General features: G+C 43.0%; 1 protein-coding gene across 1 annotated transcript in view; it reads right to left on the bottom strand.

Moving 5' to 3' along the window:
• Positions 1 to 246: 246 nt before the first annotated feature.
• PPL (periplakin) overlaps positions 247 to 24,387 on the bottom strand; it is a 122,682-nt gene continuing 98,541 nt past the window's right edge. The window contains exons 14-22 of the mRNA XM_070760717.1: positions 23,580 to 23,737; positions 19,202 to 19,380; positions 14,700 to 14,838; positions 9,993 to 10,183; positions 9,539 to 9,689; positions 6,611 to 6,694; positions 6,382 to 6,498; positions 5,400 to 5,492; positions 247 to 4,005 (exon numbers count right to left, since the gene is read on the bottom strand). Of these exons, the coding sequence (XP_070616818.1) occupies positions 1,342 to 4,005; positions 5,400 to 5,492; positions 6,382 to 6,498; positions 6,611 to 6,694; positions 9,539 to 9,689; positions 9,993 to 10,183; positions 14,700 to 14,838; positions 19,202 to 19,380; positions 23,580 to 23,737 (3,776 nt within the window). The 3' untranslated portion in view covers positions 247 to 1,341. The remainder of the gene's footprint in view (positions 4,006 to 5,399; positions 5,493 to 6,381; positions 6,499 to 6,610; positions 6,695 to 9,538; positions 9,690 to 9,992; positions 10,184 to 14,699; positions 14,839 to 19,201; positions 19,381 to 23,579; positions 23,738 to 24,387) is intronic.

The following is a 24,387-nucleotide window of genomic DNA, read 5'->3' on the forward strand; positions in this document are numbered from 1 at the left end:
CCCTTTGAAAATATTTAGCTTCTCATCCAAGAAGCTTCTTCATTTCTGTGACCCCCCCCCCCTTTTCTTTGTGTCAGCCCCTCAAATACTGGAACATTGTGACATGTTGCCACTAGTCTCTCTTTTCCCCCCAATAGAATTGGACATATCCAATTCCATCTTTTGTTTCTTTTTGTATACAACTGTATGAATTCAATGTCTATAATGTTCATTAATTGACAGAAAGGCAAAAGATTTAAAGAACCATTAACTTAGATCATTTCTTTATTATAACTGAGAGGTATAAATAACTTTTCCCATTTCCCTTCTCCAACAAATAACTTGAATACATACAGTCAAATATAAGTCAGCAAAACAGTGCATGCATCTTATAAGTGAAACTTTGGGGAAAATAAAGGCACTTGGAATTGGGGATAGTTCTCTACTAATCTCCTCTGTCCCCTTTTTCAAAGCATTCATTACATAATATGAGCCACAGGATAAACACCATCATCAAACTGGCATATACATACATCATTACTCCTTAAAATTTCACCGCTCCCATATCATGTAGATAAGTTTTTTATAAAGTCAAGATCCAATGCTTGTTAGATCGTGGTACGATTGTATCGTTCTTGTAAATCTCTCACATTGTGTTTTAATGCCAGTCCATGATGTTCAACCACCTTTCACTTGCTCATTTCAATGAAAGATTATCTGCTGCGCACCTACCACCCACCTGCTCATCCTCTGGATAACTTTCCTAAACTTTGCAGAAGTTCTGCAGAAGAAATGAACCTGCTGATGCAGTTATAATAAGGTTTTAGGTAATGCTTTAAAGTGCTTTAAAAGTTTCCCATATGCTGCATTAACTTTAAAATCATTCCAAAATGTAAAATAGCATCCTCCATGCTTCATGAAGGGGGAGGAAGCATTCACTCAGGGCCATCTAATTCTGAATTTATGATGATGGGGACGTGGCCAGATTTCAGTTTGACACTGAAGCCGCTTCACAGGGTTTTAAAGACGACAATCTTGAGATGCCAAACTGAAACAACGTGGCTCAATCATCCAGATTGGATAAATGCTGGCTATATGTTACTACTCTGCCAAGAAACGCTCCTTCATAATTTGGAGAAGAGCAATTTGATAAAATCAATGCAGGGGCAGAATCTTTTGATTTGTGCAAGATTGATGCATGTGACCTAAAGCTAAAGAGTCCCCAAATATTGAATAAAGAGATGAGGCTTTGGCAGATAGATCTGAGGGAAGCATTAAATAGTAAAACATCTGGATTTGTAACAAGACAAGCTGGACCGAGCTTAAAAATAGTTTTGCTTAGGTAGGTTGAGAGGGAAGCGGTTATTTTTGTCCAGATACCAAAATAGCCAGCTCCTGAATAGACATCTCCTTGTTGAGGTAACTCTGATATTGCGCCATTGTTAGTCTTCCTCGCTTCAAGGCATCTTCAATGGAGAATTTCCTCCCTGACTTTCTATCCAAGATGACTGAAGATTCGCCACTGGGCCCTTTCACTGTGATCTCTTCCCAATCGCATTCTTGGCTTTTCAACTTGACAAACAAGCTCCATTCGATAAGGCCATACCGATGGGCTTCTTCTGGAGTCATCTCTTTGCCCGTGTCTGGGTCGATGACCACAATCGAGCGCCTCAGGTGGTTTTCTCGCTGCTCCCTCTTGATTGCGACAGTCTGAAGACGGTTTTGGAGCTGTTCAATCTCCTCGTCTTTTTCTCGCGAGAGCCTTTTCAGGTCTTCCAGTTCTTTCTCCAAACTGTGGAACCTTGAATCGAGGTTGACCCGTCGATCCACCTGGGCCATGCTCTTCAAGTCCTGGGCTTCCATCACCGTGAGCTCGATTTCCGACTGCAAGCTTCTCATCTCCAGGAGAAGGTTCTGCTTTTCTATGTGGAGCTTGTGGTTCTCCTCTCTCAAAAAGTCCAACTCCTTGGAAGATTTGGAATTACTAAATTCCATTTCAGAAAGTTTGGCCTCCAGCCTGTTGATGTCGGAGTCCATTTGCATCTTTCTCCGGCTCTCCTCGTCTAGGCAGTTCTTCAGCTTTTGAATCTCATGCTCAGTGTCTCCCTTCTCCACCTGGATGCTCTCTGAAAAGACTACTTTTTCCTTGACCTCCATCTTCTCCAGGGCCTTCAGTTTCTTCCGCATGGCTTCCAGTTCCGTTTGTAACACCTGCTTCCTGTGTTTCTCCTCTTCCAGCTCCATCTTAAGCAGGCTGTGCTCTTTCTCCTGCTGAGGATCTTGTTGAAGAATCACCTTTTGCTTCACGGTGACTTTTTCCGCCGTGTCCTTCTCTTGCTGCTCCAGTTCGCTCAGCCGGATCTTCAGCCTCTGCACTTCCAGCTCCGCCTCCCTGCGGGCTTTCCTTTCTTTCTCCAGGTCTTCCAGCTGGCGCTCCAGATGTGACCGTCTCCTCTGCAGCTTGCACATCTCAGTCCGCAGTGAGTCTATTTGCTGCAGCTCATTTTCGATGTTCTGCGAGAAGGTGTTCGTCTCCGATTTTAAGGCAGGGTCTTGTTCCAGCTTCACCACTTCCTGCTTCACCACTTTTTCCCTCACCTGGGAGAGCTCTTCCTCCTTCTGCCTGATGATCTCCTCCTGTTGCTTCTTCTCCCTCTCCAAGTCCATTTGCTTCTTCTGCTCCTCAACCAACTGAGCTCTCAGGGACTCTACTTCTTCTTTTGTCTGGCGATCTTCCCGGTACTGCAGGATCTCTTGAAGGACCTCCTTGACTTGGATGTGAGGCTTGGCTTCCTTCAGGGTCTCAATTTCTTGCTTCAGTTTGTAGATCTCCAGATCTGCTCTCTCAATGGCTCTGGTCCTATGTACAATCTCATCCCTGAGCCGCTGCATCTCCATTTCGGTTTCCGCATCTGTTTTGTACTTAATGACCTCCTTGATGATCTCTTGAACTTCCACCCGAGGCCCTCTGCTCTTCAGCGTCACCAGCTCATCCTGGCAGGCCCGGAGCTGCTCTTCCCCACCCAGGTATCGCCTCTCCTGCTCCATCACTTCCAAGCGAAGGTTGGCCACTTCATTCTCAGCTTGGGGATCTGGACGAATGATCTCCCGTACCTTCTCCTGGACTATCACCATGCCGTTCTCCTCTTCCAGAGCCTGAATCTTCCTAAGCAGCTCACTTCTCTCTCTCTCGTTAAAGCGGGCCTTGGCCCTCTCTTCCTCATACTGGCGCCGCAGTTCATTCACTTCCCTTTCTGTCGCTACATCCTTCTCCATTTTCAACACCTCCTTCACGGTGATCTTGCCCTCAGCCATGGCCCGCTCTTTCTCCAGCCGCTTCAGTTTGTCTTGGAGGAAACGCAGCTCCTCTTCCTGCTGTCGCCTCAGCATACTCTCCCTCTGCTTGCTCTCCTGCAGCTGCTTATAGTCCATCTCCAGCTGGGGGTCATTTTGCATCTTCATGATCGCCTTTTCGGTTACCCTCTCCTGATCCCTGATCTTCTCATCAGAAAGAGTTGCGATCTGGCGCTGAAGAAGGGCCATCTCGTTCTGCCGGCTTCCTTCTTGTCTCTTGAGCTCTTCGAGCTCTTCTTTCAACTTCAATATTTCCTCTGCCTGGGCTTTGTCTGGCTCAATCCGCAGGACTTCTTTGACGACAAACTCCTGCCCACCTTCTCTTTTCTCATGCGCTAGAACCTCAAGCTTTTGCTTCAGGGACTGCAGTTCCTCCTGAAGCCCCTGGTTCTTGCGCTGCTCTTCTGTCAGGTTCTGTTGCATCTTCTGGTAGTTCTCATCCAGCTCTGGGTCGGGCATTTTCTTGACCACTTCCTTCCTGAGCACAATCTCCTGTGGCTTCTGGTTCTGCAGCTGGAAGATGTTCTGCTGGATGACTTTGATCTCTTCTTCCAGATGCTGGCGAGACTGGGTCTCATCATCCAGTTCCTTCTTTAACTTCCAGATTTCTTCTAAGGGCTTCTTAGACTTGCTGATCCCGATGGATTCTTCTATCATTTGGAGGTCAGGTTGCTGTCATTGAGGCAGAAATCAAGGAGTCAGTTCAACAATCTCAACTGCATTCCTAAAGTGAGAGCATCACCACTCAAACTGGTGCCTTCCAGAAAACTTCCAGAATATACAACTTGGTTGGTTGGATATCCTGAGAGTTGAAGCCTCCACTTCTCTGAAGACATCCAGCTTGGGAAGGCTAAACTAGGAAGTAAATTATCTTCCCCACTCTAATGCAGATCAGATATTGATGTCTAATTGCTACCATTTTTTGCAAAGTTACTCGGCTGAAGTGATGCTCATTTTTCAGCAAATATACCGTGTTTCCCCAAAAATACAACCTACTCCAAAATTAAGTCCTAGCTTAATTTTTACATGAGCATGCAATATAAGCCCTACCCCCAAAATACTGTAAGCCCTAATTAAGACCCCGCCACTCCAGAGTATACAGGTAAAAATTAAGCTAGGATGAGGATAGTGGAGCAGAGTCAATTGTGGGCTGCTACCGGTACAGTAAAGGACAGCGCACCGGTAATGATCGGGGGCTGTGCGTGTAGCTTCAGTCATCTTGCGTGCGCATGTGCATCCCAGTGTGATTTTGCTTCTGCACATACGAAGAAAGCAAAATCTTGTGAGGGGATGTGTGTGAGAGATTTCAGTAATTTTTTTCTTCCGGGCATGCACGGAAGCAAAAAAAATCTCCAAAATCTCATGTGTATGTCCCCTTGCAAGATTTTACTGCCTGTGCATGCGCAGAAAATTTTCTTCCCTGCAACTACCCGTCAATGATTAGAAAAGTTAAGGGTGAACTTCCATTTTATGACCAATCTAAAACTTCTGCAATTGAAGAACCTGCCATGTCACAATTTATTATGGCAAACTAAATTTCCTGGGATGACTCTGTAGAGTGATAAGAGTTGGAAGGCACACCGCAGGTCTTCTAGTCCAGGGGTATGTGGTGGTATGTGCCTAGCTTTGCTGGCTGAATAATTTTGGGAGTTGAAGTCCACAAGCCTTAAAGTTGCTAAGGTTGGAGACCCCTGGTCTAGTCCACCCCACTGCTCAAGTGAGTCACTTTATACATTTCGGACAACAAAGGGTTGCCCAATCTCTTCTTAAAAACTCCCAATGTTGGAACACCTACAACTTCTAAAGGCAAATCATTCCACTGATTAATTGTTCTAGCTTCACTGTCAGAAATTTTTTTCTTAGTTCTACATTGGTTCTCTCCTGTATTATTTTCCATCCATTGCTTCTTGTCCTGCTTTCAGGTGCTTCCTCATATTCTGCAGTTTTATTAAACATGTATATGTGGGTAACCATCCATGAACCACCTATAGAAGTTGGGTTCTAACCATAAATGTTGAAATGTTTTTCTGGGTAAGAACTAGTAGAAAAGAGGTTCTTTTACTTACCTGTTTCAACAAGGTCTGAGCAAACTCCAGATTCTGCAGCCTTTGCCTATTGATGGCGCTGATCTCAGTGAATCTGGCAGCCAGGAGAGCTTCCTGCAAATGGAACATGGGTTCATTTTGAGGATGGTGGGATCAACTGGAAGAATACATTCATCGAGGCTTATTACCGCAGCCATCTTGACATCTTGCCTTTTTCTTTTCTTTTTTTGCTTTTAAATGTGTTTAACAATTTGCAAACTGCCCAGGGTCACTGGGACAATGCAACCAGCCAGATATTTAGGCTGTGTTTGGCATGTTTGTTCCACTTATCCAGTCCTTCCCAAGGACCTGGGATAGACAGATGTGGTTTGATGGTGTTAAAATGTTGCAAGATGTAAGCTGTTCCAGGTGAAGCTGCCTTTTGCAATTGACCGATGATCTTTTTTTCCCAATGCCAATAGTGTTCCAAAGGATGCTCCAGATGTTTTGGGGATTTCACCCTAAATGCCTTATCAACGTTGGTCCTATCATGGCTTTCTTTTAGCACTCAGACTTATATACCGCTTCACAGTGCTTTATAGCCCTCTTTAAGCCTATTGCCCCCAACAATTTGGGTCCTCTTTTTACCCACCTCGGAAGGATGGAAGGCTGAGTCAACCTTGAGCCTGGTGAGATCTGAACTGCCAAATTGCAGGCAGAAGTAGCCTGCAATACAGCACTTTAACCGTGCCACCGTGGTTCTACTTGCAGGTCCTTATATATTATTATCATTAAAATTGAAAGAAGCCTAGCCAGTCAACTCAATGTGTTGAACGTATCTAGTACTCTGCTTCCTATATTCCCCATAACAACAATCCAATGATGTGGATTGGGCTGAGAGAAAAACTGGTCGAAAGTCACCCATCGAAGACAGCAGATGCTGTCTTTTCCCCAGCTACTGGCCAGGGGTCCTACCTCAAACGTAGCTTACTCTGTGCCTTTGGTACAATCCTGTTAAACATACCTCTTCTTTCACTCTACTGGCTGTGGACTGGAGTCTTGGTCTCTTGTTCATGAAACCATTACGGCCACTTTCCATATCCAAGATGGACCTCAGCTTTTCTGCTTCTAGTTCATAGTCCTAGGAAGAGGAGAGAGGGTGAAACATCCGGACCAGTCTGGCGACACCTACAAAGTGCAATTCTGCAATGGCGTGTAGTTTTTTTTCATCTTTCCCCTATGCCACCCGTTACCTTCACTGCCTGTTGATACTGCTGAGCTTCTGCCGAGACGTTCTGGACTTCTTTATCCTTGCTTGCAATTTCTTCCAAAAGTGCCTGCAAAGCGAACAAAGCAGGTGACTGCTTTTAAAGAGCCAGGAGGTAAATGGCACTATCTTACTTTGAACTGGAGCAGGGAAGAAGTGTTCCTTGTCTATCAAGGGCCCGTGACTTCGGGGAAACATTAATGGCAGGCTGGAACAGCTAATGATGAATGGAACCTTCACCCAGAGTGAGTGGAGCTTCGGCCTTGTTCTGGCCTCATCAGCTAGTCATACCCTTACTGGGATTTGATCCTGTAGCTTCTGCCTTGTAAGGCACAGAATTAACCTCTAGGCCACAGGATCCGATCCCTTTCAACTATATATATATAATAAGTATTTTTATTAATTTTTATAATATAGAACATCCACACAACACATAACAAATAACAACATTCATACCCCTCCACCAAAATGGGGGCATATTTTGTATATACCATTTTAACTCAAGAGCAATATATCTATTTACATATTATAAAGTGATTCTAATTTATTCTTTGTACCTTGGTCTCGAATTTTACTGACCACATATCCTTGTCCCATCTTCCCATCAGTTCCTGCAGATCGGTTTCATTAGCCAAATTCATCTCCTTATCCATAATCTCAAACTGAATGTCATCCACCCTGTACTGATACCAATTTTGTATTGTCCATTTTGTCACATCCTTCCAGCTTAGGACTATTACAACTTGAGCACTTTCTATCTCTGCTTCTTTTATTTTTCTAAATTCTCCCATCTCATTCCTTTTAAGTAATACCATCATTTCCTTTATAAATGTCCATCGTATGTTTAACATCCTATTAGTGTCATCTTGCACTTCTTTCCAAAAGTTCTGCACTACCGGACATTCCCAAAACATATGCATAAATGCCCCCTTATCTTGACACCCATGCCAACAAGTATTCTTAACATTGTGCTATACGGATATATTAAAAAGAAAAGTAATAACACCCAATAGCAGTACATCATTCGAAGACATAAAGGACAAGGTTGGGGCAGATTCTCTCCCCTGAAGAAAATCTATTGGTCACCAAGAGTTGACATCAACCTAACCACACATACCATATTTTTCGGAGTATAAGACGCACCTTAGTTTTTGGGGAGGAAAATAGGGGAAAGAATCTGCTTACCGGGTATTCATCTAGCTAGCATCCTTAGTCTGGTCAGCTGCAGCACATTATTTTATCCCCTGGTTAAGGGCTTAAAAAAAATTATTCTGAGAGAATAACAAAGAGCTTGCAAGCCAATAAGAGCTGAGAACATCATTAGCACCTGGAAAGAAACAGTCTGAGCAAGTAGAGCAATGGAAAAAACCCTGCAAAGACTTAGGGCGTGGAAAACATTCTTCTTTGCAGAGAGTAACAATGAAAGAGCTTGCAAGCGGGTAAGAGATGGGAACATTGTTAGCCCATGGTTAGGGCTGGAAAGAAATATTTGGAGCAAGTTAGACTAATGGGGGGAAACCCTGCAAAGACTTAGGGCTTGGAAAATATTCTTCACAGAGAGTAACAATGAAAGACCTTGGGTATATTAATAGCACCTGGTTAGGGCTGGAAAGAAATATCTGGAGCAAGAAAAACAATGGCAACCCCCCCCCCTACAAAGACAGGGTTTGGAATACATTCTTGGTAGAAAGTAACAATGAGCTGGGAACATTGTTAGCACCTGGTTAGGGCTGGAAAGAAAGTTACTCAGAGCAAGTTCGGCCAAAAAAGCCAACACTATCCTAAGCTGCATCAACAGGGGGATACACTCCAAGACCAGGGAAGTATTAATACCACTCTACTACGCCCTGGTCAGACCACATCTGGAGTACTGCATCCAGTTCTGGTCACCACACTTCAAACGGGACGTTGAAACTCTGGAGAAGGTGCAGAAAGGAGCAACCAAAATTATTAGGGGATCTGAAACCAAAACTTACGAAGAGAGATTGTGGGAACAGGGCATGGATAGCATAGAGAAAAGGAGGGCCAGAGGGGACATGATAGCTGTATACAGGTATATGAGGGGTTGCCACAGAGAGGAGGGGGCCACTCTATTCTCCAGAGTACCAGAGGGCCGGACGAGGAACAACGGCTGGAAGCTGACCAAGGAGAAATTCAAACTAGAAGTTAGGAAGAACTTCCTGACGGTCAGAGCGATGAATCAGTGGAACAACCTGCCTGCGGAGGTTGTGAACTCCCCAACTCTGGACACTTTGAAGAGGAGATTGGACTGCCACTTGGCTGGGGTGCTTTAGGATTCCTGCTCAGGCAGGGGGTTGGACTTGATGACCTGCATGGTCCCTTTCAATTCTAACAATAAATAAATAAATAATGAAACAAACCCTGCAAAGATTTAGGGCTTGGAAAACATTCTTCACAAAGAGAAGCAGTGAAAGAGCCCGCAAGGTAAGAGCTGGGAAGATCGTTAGCAGCTAGTTAGGGTTGGAAAAAAAGCAGCTACATTCAGAGTATGAGATGCACCCTAATTATCAGCCTCTTTTAGGGAGGAAAAAGGGGCATCTTACACACCGAAAAATGTGGTAATCAATGTATATGACTACACTTCCTTTCAACAGTTGTTGCTTAAGCTTCCTCTCTTGGGACCCATAACTAGCTTTGGGCCATCATGCAACACAAGAACTTGTGTTGGAAGTTGTGTTGGCTTGGCAGTAGAAGGTCCAGAATTCAATTCCTGGCCTCTCCAGGAAGTAGTTAAGAGAACCATAGACTGAAATATTTGGGAATTCTAACCTTCATTGATAATACTCAGCTGGAGCCCAATGTAAGGCACAAAAATAGCTTTTAAAAAAAGCAATAGATTGGATAGAGTTGTGCTGTATAATCTTTGCAGATTCCCCCCAATTATCTGCTTTACCTGTTGCTTCTTCAACTTGGCTTCCACCTGAGAAAGGTGATCATTTTCTTGAGGCTCATAGTTGGGGATGTTTCCAAAGTAACGTTTTAGCCCATCATGGCCAGCACAGTAGTTGGAATAGGATGATTTTGCTTTCTGCAGGACTTGGGATCTAGAAAGTGGTGGAGATAGTTCTCAACTTACATACATAATTGAGTTTGGGATTAAGTTAAGTTAAGGAAGTTAAGGCCATATATATCCAGATCCATTTTTTTTTGGAGTGGTCTTTGATTGAATGTCACATTCATTAAGTGAATCCATTCCTCCAACTGATTTTTTTTCTGGAAACCAGAAGAATGTAGGTTCAGCTTACTACTATGGCAAAACTTTCTTCTCCCAGTTGGTTAGTCCATGCCCTCATTTCCCCTAGGTCCTTCATGATGACCCCCTGATGTAACCTGTCCCTTCTCCTGACCTGTAATCCAACTGTTTGTTGAGATTGTTAAACCGCTGGTTGAGTTTGTGCAGTTCAGCCTCCTGACGTTCAATATCTGGGCAGTGTTCTTGGAACTGGCTCGCCAAGGTACTGGAACATCTCTTGGCCTTCTCCAAGTCTTGTTGGGCTTCATTCAGCAGCTGATGGACCTGGAGTTCAGAATTCAGTGCCTGGGAGGAACAGGAGGATGGTTCTTAGCAAATGTACTGGGGTGAAGGTTCTTGAAAACATTTACTGTGGAGTGCACCACACTGTTTCACTGAAGGGATTTCTCTTTTCTATAACATGCCAAAAACTACACTCAAGATATACAAAATGAAGGGGCCACAGAAAATCAAAACTTCATGAGGAAAGTACATGTTTTATAAACATGAATATACAGGAGCCTCATTTAATGAAGGTGAATATACCTGGAGTGTGTTTTAATAGAAGGTGGGTTCTAATTTACCTCACTGCCAGTTTGATTCTTCCAGCTTCACATGGCCACACGCATGGCCAGTGCCTCACAAAAATCCCCACCCCATTGAAAAAAGTCAAAAGCAAGATGGTGGCTCATGTGCAATGCCAGAAACTCTACGCATGCGCAGAAGAAAAAAATCAGCACAAAAATCCATATACAGACATACATACATACATACATACATACATACATACATACATACATACATAGCATGGCACTGTGACGTTCCTTCAATATACCAGGGTGATCCAACAGAAAAAACATGTAGTCCCTCCCTGGTACAAAGCTGAAGGGATCAGATCTTATGGATTAGAGGTTAATTCTCTGCCTTACAAGGCAGAAGCTACAGGATCAAATTCCAGTAAGGGTATGGCTAGCTGATGAGGCCAGAACAAGGCTATCCTAATCTCCCTTAATTTTCAAATTCAGCAAAAAAAAAAACATGTGACACACATATATATGTGTGTGTGTGTATGTATGTGTGTGTGTGTATATATGTGTGTGTGTGTGTGTGTGTGTGTGTGAAATGTTTTTTTAGCTGGAATTTTTTAAAATTAAGGGAGACTAGGATGGTCCCATTTCGGCCTTGTTCTGGCCTCATCAGCTAGCCACACCCTTCCTTACTGGGATTTGATCCGGTGGACTCTGCTTTGTAAGGCAGAGAATTAGCAGTTGAGCTATCAGATCAGATCCCTTCCAGCTCTGTACCAAGGAGGGGCTATATGTTTTTTTATGTCGGATCACCCTGGTATATTGAAGGAACGTCACAGCTGCTTTTTGCCTCTAGGCCCAACCCAGGACCATTTCAAGGCAGTTAATTTTATTTATAGCCGACAACTATATTCTGTGTGTGTCAAATGTTTTTTTAGCTGAAATTTTTAAAATTAAGGGAGACTAGGATGGTCCCATTTCGGCCTTGTTCTGGCCTCATCAGCTAGCCACACCCTTCCTTACTGGGATTTGATCCAGTGGACTCTGCCTTGTAAGGCAGAGAATTAGCAGTTGAGCTATCAGATCTGATCCCTTCCAGCTGTGTACCAGGGAGGGGCTATACAACAAACATATAGCCCCTGGTTTATCAAATACCGTCATCAGGCTGAAGTTATAACCAGGGAGTTTATCAAATACCATGTAAAATCTGCCCAGCCACATATATTGGACAAACTAATAGGAGAGTAAATGCACGTGTTGCAGAACATAAGAATGCATTAAGGAAAAAAGAAAAAACCTCCTCCCTTTTCCAACACTTCAAAACTACAGGACATGAAATTGATTTTCACAGTACTAAATTAATTTCCAAAACAGAACACTATAGCAAAAGAATAATCATGGAAGCCATCGAGATTGAAAAACATCCTCAAAATATGAACAAGCAGGATGATACCTTCCGCCAGCAGACATCTGGAAACCAGCCGGCATACAAATCCAAATAATAAATAAATAAATAAATATACATATGTCACATGTTTTATATATATATGAATTCTATGGGCCTAGAGGCAAAAAGGAACCGTGATGTTCCTTCAATATACCAGGGTGACCCAACAGAAAAAACATATATAACATAAAACTGCCATTTCAAGGCAGTTAATTTATTCATAGCCAACAAACTATGTTCTGTATGTATATATGTTTTTTTCTGTTGGATCACCCGAGTATATAGCGCTATCCTAGTCTCCCTTAATTTTAAATATTCAGCAAAAATATGTGATATATATATATGTGTGTGTGTGTGTGTGTGTGTGTGTGTGTGTGTATATATATATATATATATATATATATATATATATATATATATGTCTTGTAAGGCAGAAAATTAACCTCTAGGCCACCAGATCTGATCCCTTTCAGCTCTGTACCAGGGAGGGGCTATATATATACCAGGGTGATCCGACAATATATATATATTGTGTGTGACGTTCCTTAAAAATATACCAGGGTCATCCGACATAAGAAAAAACATATATATATATATATATATATATATATATATATATATATATATATGTGTGTGTGTGTGTGTGTGTGTGTGTGTGTGTGTGTGTGTGTGTGTGTGTGTTGTCGGATCATCCTGGTATATATATATAACCCCTCCTTGGTACAGTGCTGAAAGGGATCAGATCTGGTGGCCTAGAGGTTAATTCTCTTCCTTACAAGACAGAAGCTGCCGAATCAAATCCCAGTAAGGGTGTGGCTAGCTGATGAAGCCAGAAAAAGGCCGGAATGGTATCATCCTAGTCTCCCTTAATTTAAAAAAAATTCAGCAAAAAAACGTGATACATATATACATATCACATATTTTGCTGAATAGTTTTGCTGAATGGATTCTGTTGAATCCAACAGAATATATATATATATATTTCACTTATCAGCAAAAGATATGTTACATACATAATACATACATACATACTTACTTACTATATATATGTATATAGTATATATACATAGTTTTGCTGATAAGTGAAAAGAAAGGAAGCCTATTATAGATCTATTTCAACCTTGTTATGGTCTCATCAGACAGACTTACCCTTACTGGGATTTGAACTTGTAGTCTTCTACATGCAAGGCAGGATATTTACCTCTAAGCCACAAGCTCACTTCCAAATCAGCTTTTTTCAGGAAAGAGTTATATGGTTTTGGTTTTTCTTTTTGTTTTAAAAAAATCTGACTTGGAAATGGCCCCTGCGTGGGGCTGAGAGGTAAAAGGAAAGCAAAGTTGCTTCCTCCCATATTTGGGAATACCAGGGTTATTTTGACAGAAAACAAACATAAACATAAATATAAACATAAACATAAAAAAAATCCCCCCAAAAGATGAGGGTGTCCACGGACCGGCACCAATCAAAATGACTACCTGACATCCCCAGCCATTTGCTACATCTTCTATAGAAGAAGTGGGGTGAACCAGGAGGAACCTTCTATATGTGTCTCAGGATAATTTTGCAGGATGCAATCTGAGTTGGTCATCAGGACAAAATATTTATTCTTCCAAGCTGGAGCCCATCCTCAGGGGATTTCTCTCTCACGCTCCAGAATATGTACACTGAGCTGTTCTTCTGTTGCTCTTATCAACATCCTAATTAACAACTAAAAGCTACTCATAACCAAGCAGCCTGTAAACACGATGCATAGAAGAGTGCAGTGCACCTGTTGTGGTGAGAGAGATCTTCCCCGAGGAGAGGCTCCAGCACCGGCCAAAAGAATAAACCTTTGATCCCAGGGACCAACTTCAGATTCCATATTGGAAACCTCAGATGATTGTGACTCCAACCCAACTGTTAAATAATATGTGAGTTCTTGTCTCAAAGGGCCTCACAAGAGTTCATGATCTTGCCTAATCAAGGTTTTAACTCAGTGTTTCCAGGAACATGTTAGGCAGAAAGGTATCAAATAAGAAATGAAGATACGGATTTAGGAGTCACACAAAGCTAAGAAAATTGAAACATCACCTGGTACATGGATAGTCTTTCGTTCCACGTTTTAGCCAAATGAAGGGTGTTCAGGAGAGTATTACAAATGACAGTGACAAATTCCTTGTGTGTCCAATCACACTTGGCCAATAAATAATTCTATTTTCTATTTTGTATTCTTTCCTATTATTCTATTCCATTCTGTTCTATTCTGTTCTGTTCTTTCCTACTCTATTCTAATCTTTCCTATATTCCTTCCTATAATTCTCTTCTCTTCTCGATTCTTTTCTATTCTGTTCTATATTCTATTCTATTTTCTATACTATACTATTCTATTTTCTATTCTTTTCTTTTCTATTCTATATTCTATTCTATTTTCTATTCTATTCTAGTTTCTATTCTAGTTTCTGTTCTGTTCTGTTCTCTTCTTTTCTCTTCTCAGCTGAATGCTGACTGATATAGAAGATTCATCTGTAGGGCCTTTGCAATATGTACATGTACATGTGCACAAGGACACACAACTGGGCAAGCCTGCTCCATCTTGCAGCCTTTGTCCAGACTGGCAGAGACCTCCAGGCAGGTGAGCCCACCTGCCCACCCCGGTGTTGTGCCATCTTGTTTAGCCACGTTTTCAAATCATGGCATGTGTGCAAGCTGCGTGTGTGACTGAATCAAGCATGTGCACACGCTCACATGGGCGAACTGCTAGGGAAATTATGTGAATCTCCCCTCCGCCCCTCATCCTTCATTCATACAGACAAGTCAAATTTGTCTTTCCTGTGTTTGAAATGCATTCTCCTGTCTCCGATAACTCACCAGCAATTCTTCCCTCTTGTGGTCCAGAGCGTGAACATCCTCGGGAATTGTGTCTTCGATGGCCAGCTTGTTCTCATAGCCGGAAAGCAGGTCTCTCCCTTGCTGAAGGACCTTCTCAAGGTGATTGGCAACATCAATCCTGTAAGGACAGGGGGAAAGAATTAGCCATTCTTCTCATTCCATCTCCTTCAGCTAGAAATCCCAGCTAAGGCGGCTGTGGTGCCTGTGGAAATTCCCATCCTGTCTAGAGTTTGTTTATTCCAAGAAGCAAGTTGAAGACCCGCAACTTTCATTGCAATTGAAATCTTGTGTACAGGAACGTGGAGACAACCTTGATGAAGGTGTGTAGCAGGGGTGAGATTCTAATTTTTTTTACTAACGGTTCTGTGGATATGGCTGGTGGGTGTGGCATGGCGTGGCTTGGTGGGCATGGCAAGGGAAGGATACTGCAAAATCTCCATTCCCTCCCCAATCCAGAGGAAGGTTACTGCAAAATCCTCATTTCCTTCCAATCAGCTGGGACTCAGGAGGCAAAGAATAGATGGGGACAGGGGCAGTCAGAGGTGGTATTTATCAGTTCTCCGAATCATTCAAAATTTCTGCTACCGGTTCCCCAGAACTGGTCAGAACTTGCCGAAACCCTCCTCTGGTGTGCAGGATGGATTTTTTAAAAAAAAATCCTTTGGACTCTGAGAAAGGATTGGGCATGAGAAAGAAACTCATTCTGATGATATTTCTGATGAAACTGATTCTATTTAGGCTAAGAGGGGAAATATTTTGTTACTGTACCCTGCAACAATAAGGTAGCAGCAATAATAATAACAACAACAATTGTCCGTAGGAAAAACAAAGATGGGATAGTGGACGTGACAGTGCATGGAGACAGCAGGATAGAAGAGGAGGAAATGGAGACAATCAGACGTGCTAGTCATTCCTGACTCTAGGGGGCGCTACTCATCTCTGTTTCAAAGTTGAAGAGCCAGCACTCCCTGAAGACGTCTCTGTGGTCATGTTACCAGCAAAGGTGCACAGAACGCTCTTACCCTCCCCCTCCCCCCGAATCCCCAACAATCACACTAAAGACCTGCCAACAGAAGAACGACTGTGGCAAGACAGCAAAGATAATATTCATAGTACTACTATGTTCCTTGGGTGCAATTCCAAAACATCTGGAGCATCCCTTGAACACCATCAGTATTGACAAAATCGCCATCAATCAATTGCAAAAGGCAGCTTGACTTGAAACAGCTTACATCCTGTGATGATACCCCATAATAACCACATCTGTCTATCCCAGGTCCTTGAGAAGGACTTAATAAGTGGATAAAAATGCCAAATCAGTACAAACATCTGTCTAACTGCGCGGCCAACCACAATAAACCTTGTAACATCTGTTTCCTGACTTGGTCTACTTTAAAGGACTGACAGATTCTCCTCTTCTTTTCACTGACCATCCTATAGTCACAGATCAGGAACTCCAGCAAATTCACTCTTCCTGTCCGTATAAAATGGAGTTCTCAAACTGAGAAGGATTCATTTGACCCACACATACACACCATACCTGGGGATGGGAGGGAAGGATCCTCTTTATGGTTACACACTAAGATTGTGAGCAGGAGACTCTGGAAAGAGTGCAGAAATGAGAAACCAGGTTGCTCTCTACATGGGGCTACCTTTGAAAAGTGTTCAGAAACTTCAGATCGTGCAGAATGCAGCTGCGAGAGCAATCATGGACTTCCCCAGGTATGCCCATGTCACACCAACACTCCGCAGTTTGCATTGGTTGCCGATCAGTTTCCGGTCACAATTCAAAGTGTTGGTTATGACCTATAAAGCCCTTCATGGCATCGGACCAGAATACATGCGGGACCGTCTTCTGCCGCACGAATCCCAGCGACCGATTAGGTCCCACAGAGTTGGCCTTCTCCAGGTCCCGTTGACAAAACAATGTCATCTGGCGGGACCCAGGGGAAGAGCCTTCTCTGTAGTGGCCCCAACCCTCTGGAATCAACTCCCCCCAGAGATTAGGACTGCGCCCACCCTCCTTGCCTTTTGCAAACTCTTAAAAACCCACCTCTGCCGCCAGGCATGGGGAAATTGATCCCCCCTGGCCGTTTCGCTTTATGTATGGATTGTTTGGGGTGTATGACTTCTTTTTATATTAAGGGTTTTTAACTGTTCATTTTAATAATTGGATTTGTACTGTGCTTTGCTGTTGTGAACCGCTCCGAGTCTTCGGAGAAGGGCGGCATACAAATCTAATAAATAAATAAATAATAAATAAATAAATTAGGGGACTAGAGCTAAATGATACGAAGAACAGTTGCAGGAACTGGACATGGCTAGTCTAGTGAAGAGAAGGACCAGAGGAGACATGAAAGCAGTCTTCCAGTATTTGAGGGTTTGCCACAAAGAAGAGGGAATCAACTTGGTCTCCAAAGTACCTGAGGGTAGAACAAGAAGCAAATCAAGAAGAGAAGCGACCTACAACTAAGAATAAATTTCCTGACAGTGAGAAACAATTAACCAGTGGAAAGGCTTGCCTCCAGAAACTGTGTATGCTCCATCACTGGTGGCTTTTAAGAAGAGAATGGACTGCCACTTGTCCAGAAGATGATATATGGTCCCCTGTTTGTGTTGGACTAGAGGACTTCCGTGGTCCCTTCTGACTCTTTCTTCTGTTATTCTGTTCTGTAATCCTCGCTGAGACATATTTGGTTCTAAAGCATCCACTTCCAGAAATTCCTGTAATGTTCCTCCATTCCTCTTAGAGATCCTCATGAAAATTCAGAGCGATCATATTTGGGAAAAAGATTTATTTTCATTTTAGGTCATGGCCTTAGGCCAAATTTCTAGCAAAGGAAGTACAGAGACCAACTTTGGCCAATAAAGAATTCTATTTTCTATTCTATTTTCTAAGTTCACCCACTTTCTTGCCCTTTAAGAGCTCTTCTTTTCGGCTTGTTCATTTTTCCACTGTGATCAGTGCAAGCATTTAATTCAATTCTGTGACATCCCAGGGCTGAGAGCTCAGCTGTCCTTCTACTGTTTAACCTAATTCAGTACCAATTACATAAAAGGCATTAAATGTTATTAAAGGAAATAATGTTTGCACCAACAAGCTTTGGGTTTACAGCTGCTGAGTGTTCCCAAGAATGGGCAAATGCTTTTGCCATTAGTTCAAGGTATCTTGGGATCTTCCACTACAAAGCACAAGATCCTTTCTAACAGAGAGATGGGATTGAACAAAATCCTGCATGCGTAAAGAAGGATCACTCGGTGAAACTTGGTGCCTCAATGTGAGGCATAGCAATGAAGCAGAAAAAGGGAGACTCCTGATCTTTTACCCTGCTTGTTTCACCCTTAAAGGGTTGTGGCTATACAATGAGGACATGGTTCATGGCCACTCATGCTTTGGTTACCTCCTGTCTGGATTACTGTACTGGATTACTGTAATGTAAAGAGCCGGGGTGGCGCAGCAGGTAGAGTGCTGTACTGCAGGCCACTGAAGCTGACTGTAGATCTGTAGGTCAGTGGTTCAAATCTTATCACTGGCTCAAGGTTGACTCAGCCTTCCATCTTGCTGTGGTGGGTAAAATGGGGACCCAGATTGTGGGGGCTATAGGCTGGCTCTGTTTAAAAAAGTGCTATTGCTAACATGTTGTAAGCTGCCCTGGGTCTAAGGAGAAAGGTGGCATAAAAATCAAAAATCAATCAATTAATCAATCAATCAACCAACAAACAAACCAACAAACCAACAAACAAACAAACAAACAAACAAACAAATAAATAAATAAATAAATGTGCTCTACGATGCTGCTGTCCTTGAAGACTAGCCAGAATGAACTTTGATTCAGTGCTAGGTTTCTGGGTTTTTTTTTAATGTTTGAATTGGCTGGGGTTTTACAGTTTTAATTCAAATTAGAGCCTTGAATTGCAAGATAGGCGGCAAATAAATTTGGTGAATGAAGGAATGAATGAGATGTAGCTGTAACAAATTCCTTCTAGATTCTCAAGGTCATCCTTTGTTCAGTACTTGCCTGGAAACTGATGGGAGTAACGGAGACATTGGCAGAAGGAGACAGGTCAATGTGATGAACTTGTGAGTGTGGGAGCAAGGAAATTAACTTTAAACTGGGTGGAGAAACCCTCGTAGCTTTAGATTCGAGTTTCTCACAGATGTGCCAATATGGTTCTGCTAATAAATTGGAACTTTGAGGAATACTTTGCCTTGGACTCTGCTTTAATTTTTGATGCTATTTGGAGCCCTTGACAATCAGCTCTGCTGAAGTTTTTTCCATCCTAACCCAAAGATGAACTATCGCCTTCAAGGTGCTACACAAAGGGCCTAATGATAAGCTGTGGCTGTCCAAAAGTGCTTGCAAAGTTCTCCAAAAGACAGCTGGCCAAGGTGCCAGAAAGAGGGACTGGGAAAGACCTGGATTGTGAGGCACCAGGTGAATTCGTCTTGGGAGAAACTGCAGGAGAGAACAAGCACTTACTTCTCTTCAGCAGCATTGAGAAGTTGAGCAACCCAGTTGTATTTGTTGTTGGTCTCCTCCACTTTGCTTTTCACTAAGGTGGTACCGCTGGACTCGGGCAACGACTCGATGAAGACTTCACATTCCTGGATCTTGGTTGCTTTCTCTGGCTCAATGCGACGGATCTGATTGGTGACATTCTGTGGAGATGTTTCAGAGGGGAAAATGGTGAGATATGCAGTTGGATAGTGATCATGGCAACATCCCTGTAACATTCAAACCAACTGGAGAAGATCTCCATGGTGCTGTCCTAATCAGGTTTGCAATTGAGTGCAAGATTAATGCTTCTGTCCTGCTAATCCATTGCTTCTCAAGTAGAGGGGCGCACTTCCCCTGGGAGGCATGGAGCGATGCCCAGGGGTGCGGAGCAATGCCAGGGTGGGGAGAGCATGACCCCGGGGAACATTTATTTTTTGCCGGCAGGACTAAGATGTGCATCTTACTTGACACTTTACTGGTACCCAATGTTCCCTCTAATTTTTTTTCAGTGTGGGCGGAAAAGTATAGTGTCTGAGCAGCAGTCCCTTTGGGACTTGGTGGCATAGAAGTATAACTAACTAACTAACTAACTAACTAACTAACTAACTAACTAACTAACTAAACAAACAAACAAACAAACAAACAAACAAATAAGAAAAAACCCTTCTTTTTTATTAAAAGAAATTAATAATAAAACAAAACCAAAATCTATTACTATTATTACTATCTTCTCCTCTTTTTCCATCCCTGTCTCCTCCCCCCTTGTGTGTGTGTGTTTATGTGAACTCTTGAAACATTTCCAATAACAGGTGAGGGCTATTGGAAATGGTTCAAGGGCTCACACACGCACACAAACGAGGCTGGGGTTTTTTTCTCTGTTATTATTTGGGTGCTTTTTACCATATGCTACCCATGTTCTGTTCGACAAAACTCCCTAATGTTATTTTTCCGGGTCTATTTGTTTTCACTTGGAAGCAAGTTTGAACATTTCTGCACACATTGAAATGAAAATTGAAATGAAAAAATTAATGCTTATAGGTTTATTTTGCTGATAAAATGTGCGCCCCCCCCAGTTTTGTGAAATTTGTTTCAATTTATGGATAGTTTTGCTTGAAAAATGCATTCTATTTTACTAAACCTGGGTGTGGGATTGGTAGCTTGAACATTTCTGAACATAATGATATGAAAATTGAACTGAAAAAATGTATGCTTATTGGTTTATTTTGCACAAAAAGTCTCACCCTCCACTGTTTTCAATTATTTCAATTTATATAAAAAAATTATGCTGTTAATTCGAAAATTATATACTTGTTTTTAGTAAAATGGATTTCTTTCATAAAATTAGTTGTCTGGCTATCATGTGCTTGCTTTTCAAAAGGATATTCCAAATATTTCAAGCCATATATATATAAAAAGTGAAAATAATGGCACACAGCAAGGCCGAGGGTGTGTGGCCCTTTTGTGACCAAAATAAACAAATAAGCATCATTTTTTTCAGTTCATTTCTATTTTTCTTATGATCAGGAATGTTCAATTTAGTATATCAAAACTTTTGGGGGAATATTCCTTAGAGATTTGTAGCCTAAAAAAATATAAACTGACGCAAAATGCTGAAAACATGGGGGGGGGGCCTTTTTGATCAAAATTAAAATATAAGCATCAATTTTTTCAGTTTAATTTTCATATCATTATATTCAGAAATGTTCAAACTAGTTTCCCAGTGAAAAAGGTTTTCAAAAAGACCAAAGTTAAGTACCTAAAAGAATTGTTTTGTTTCGGGTCAAATAGACTCGAACAGTACAAGTTTAGGTAAAGTTTTGCCCAGTAAAAAGTTAGCTCCCACCCCAAAAAAATATATTTATGATGATCAGCAATGTTAAATTGAGTAAATGAATGCCTAAGATATTAAAAATATTTCAGATTTGTAGCCTAAAAAAAATTTAAAGTGAAAAAGATTGGAGCCGGGGGGGGAGGCCTTATTTCTGATTTTAAAAAACCAATAAGCATCATTTCTTTCAGTTCATTTATATTTTTCTTATGTTCAGAAATGTTCAAACTACCAATCCCACACCAACTTTAGTAAAATTGAACGCGTTTTGCAAGCTAAACTATCTATAAATTGAACAAAAAAAGTTCACAAATAAAGGGGGGGGTCTGCCTTTTATAATCAAAATAAACCAATATGTATAATTTTGTTCAGTTCAATTTTCATATCATTGTGTGCAGAAATGTTCAGACTACTTTCCAAGTGAAAAAAGTTTTCAGATTGACCAAACATAAGCACTACAAATGAAGAATTTTTGGTCCGGGTCAGGGTGACCCGGGTACAGTACAAGTGTAACTTTTTTTTTCAGCAAGAAAGAAACCCGCCCCCCCCAAAAAATTCTCATAGAGAGAACCCCTGAAATGATGCAAAGTCATGAAATTTCAAGTTTCAGATATGCAGGGAAATTTTTTTACAGGGTCTCAAACTTTGATTTTGGGTCTCACAGGCCCGAACAGAACAGCAGGGATAAATCAAGAGTCATTTCTCTCTTTCTCTCTCCCCCTCTTGCTCCCTCTCTCTTTTTCTCACTTTCTCTCTCCTTCTCTTTCTATCTCGCTCTGTCTGTTGCTCTCTCTGTTTCTCTCTTTCTCTCTCTCTTGTTTTCTTTCTTTCTCTCTCTCTTGCTTTCTCTCTCTCTCATGCTTTCTATCTCTCTTGCTTTCTTTCTCTCTCTTGTTCTCTCTCTTGCTATCTCTTTCTCCCCCCCTCTTTCTCTCTCTTTCTCTTTCTCACTTTCTCTCTCCCTCTCTCTTTCCATCTTGCTCTGTCTGTTGCTCTCTCTTTCTCAGCGAGGGGGCTGTGAGAGCGCTTTCTCCACACGCTTCGGGAATGCCTGCCCTGCCTCTACTGCAGCCCCCTTGCTGAAAGCTCGGGCCGAAAGTGCTCCCAGCAAAGGGGCTGCGAGAGGGGCAGGGCAGGCATTCCTGAAGTGCGTGGAGAAAACTCTCTCGCAGCCCCCTGGCTGGGAGCATGGATGAGGAGGAGGAGAAGCCGCAGCTGCCACCGCCGCGGGAGAAGTCGTGCCCCAAGGTGGGAGGTGGAGAAAGCCGGAGAGGGGGTGGATCGGGTGGGGGGGCAGCGGCGAGAGGCCGTGGCTCCCTTTCCTTTCACCCATGTCTACTGCCAGCACCTCCCCGGCCCTGCCCCCCCGTGGACTGGCAGGGGGGTGGGGAGTGCGCGCAGCGCCTCCGCACTTTCATCGCTCGCCGCCCCCAACTCCAATGCCCGGCTCCTTGCACACCCTTGGAAAAGGATGCGCAGAGGGTATTTTGGGGGGCGCGTGTGCGTGCGTGCGCAGCTTACAGGGAACAGTGCCGGTACCTCTGTAACATTCCTCAGCTTTGTATTGCCCTGGACACAACACCAAGGAACACGATGGAGGTATCAGTACACGTGTCAGGTAGGATGTCTCATGGTGGGGAACAATTTGGGGGTGGCAGGTTGGGTGGGGCAGGCCACAAGACACACATAGGCAGAAAATTGGGGGGGGGGCGTGAACTGTTTACATCTTCCTGGGGGGAGGGCATAATAGAAAATAATTGAGAAGCACTGTGCTAATAAGGTTCTATCCCACCTAATCTTAGCCCAAGCTATACCTCTGGTCACCGCACCTCAAGAAGGATATAATGGAACTGGAAAAGGTGCAAAAAAGGACAACAAGAATGATCCAGGAAATGGAGCCCCTCCCTTATGAAACCAGGTTGAAACCAGGTTGCAAAATTATTTTCTCTATCACACAATACTAGGATGAGGGGACACTCCCTAAAGCTCATAGGCAAGAAAGTGAGGACAAATCAAGGGAAATATTTCTTCACCCAGAGGGTCCTTGGTTGATGGAATTCACTTCCAGAAGAAGTCGTGACAGCTGTCAGCCTAGATAGCTTCAAGGCAGGATTAGACAGATTGATGGATGCCAAGTGTATCGGTGGTTATTGAAACGGATGTCCAAGTGCCGCCTCTATGTTGGTTGAAGCAGGCAGGATTCCCTTGGGTCCCATTTGTTGGGGGTCAGGGGAAAAGGAGGGTTTTGCCTTCTTTTTCTACTCAAGATCTCCATGTACAATTGGTGGGCCATTGTGTGACACGGAATGCTGGACTCGATGGGCTTTGGCCTGATTCAGCATGGCTCTTCTTAGGTTCTTAAGCCAAATTGCCATTTTCAGGATTCTTTGCTTCCTTGCAGTCGTCAAGCCCACCTGTCACCTGTCTTCTACTACAGTCTTGGCAGCTTTACTCCAAAAAAGGATATTTTTTTCCCCAGATCCAGCAGTCGCAAATGTTGAGAAGCTCCAATCAACCCCAACCTGCTTTTACCTTGAGGTCTTTGGAGCGTTCTGCGCTATCTTGCACTGCCCTGCTTTGCTCTAGAGGAGGACGAAGGTTTGCCGTGATGGCCTTCTCCTGCTTATCCAGTTCACTGTTCACTTTCTCCAGCTCTGCCAACAGTTGCCGTACCTGTACGGAGGCTGCGTCTGAAGAAGTTTGGGGAAAGGTAGTTTAGGTTAGCCAGGAGTTTCTGGGAAGGGGCAGAGGATGCCTCCCTTCTCAACATCAAGGCCTGCTGACATGTCATGCGGTCACAGCAGTGATGGGTTGCTACCGGTTCGCCCCAGTTTGGGTGAACTGGTAGTGGTGGTGGCAGGAGGCTCCACCCACCCACATGCACACACACGCATTCACAGTTCTGAACTGGTAATGAAGGTAAGTGAAACCCATGCCTGGGTCATAGGTTTGCTTCATCAAACAGGTAGTCCTCGACTTACAACTATTCAATTAGGTCAAAGTTAATGAGTCAAAATGATTGGTGACTGGCCCTTGCATGCTTGATCATCTTAGCATCCACATTGTCAAGTGATAAAAATTTGGGCACTCTGGTGGTGCAGTGGTTAGAGTGCAGTACTGCAGGCTACTTCTGCTGACTGCCGGCTGCCTGTAATTTGGCAGTTCAAATCTCACTAGGCTCAAGGTTAGACTCAGCCTACCATCCTTCGAGGTGGTAAAATGAGGACCCAAATTGTTGGGGGCAAGAGGCTGACTCTATAAACTCCTTAGAGAGGGCTGGGAAGCACTGCAAAGCGATGTCTGAGTGTTATTGTTATTGTCATTGATTCAGACTTCCATC

This window comes from Erythrolamprus reginae, chromosome 9 (genome assembly GCF_031021105.1).
Source record: "Erythrolamprus reginae isolate rEryReg1 chromosome 9, rEryReg1.hap1, whole genome shotgun sequence".
Taxonomy (NCBI): Eukaryota; Metazoa; Chordata; class Lepidosauria; order Squamata; family Dipsadidae; genus Erythrolamprus; species Erythrolamprus reginae.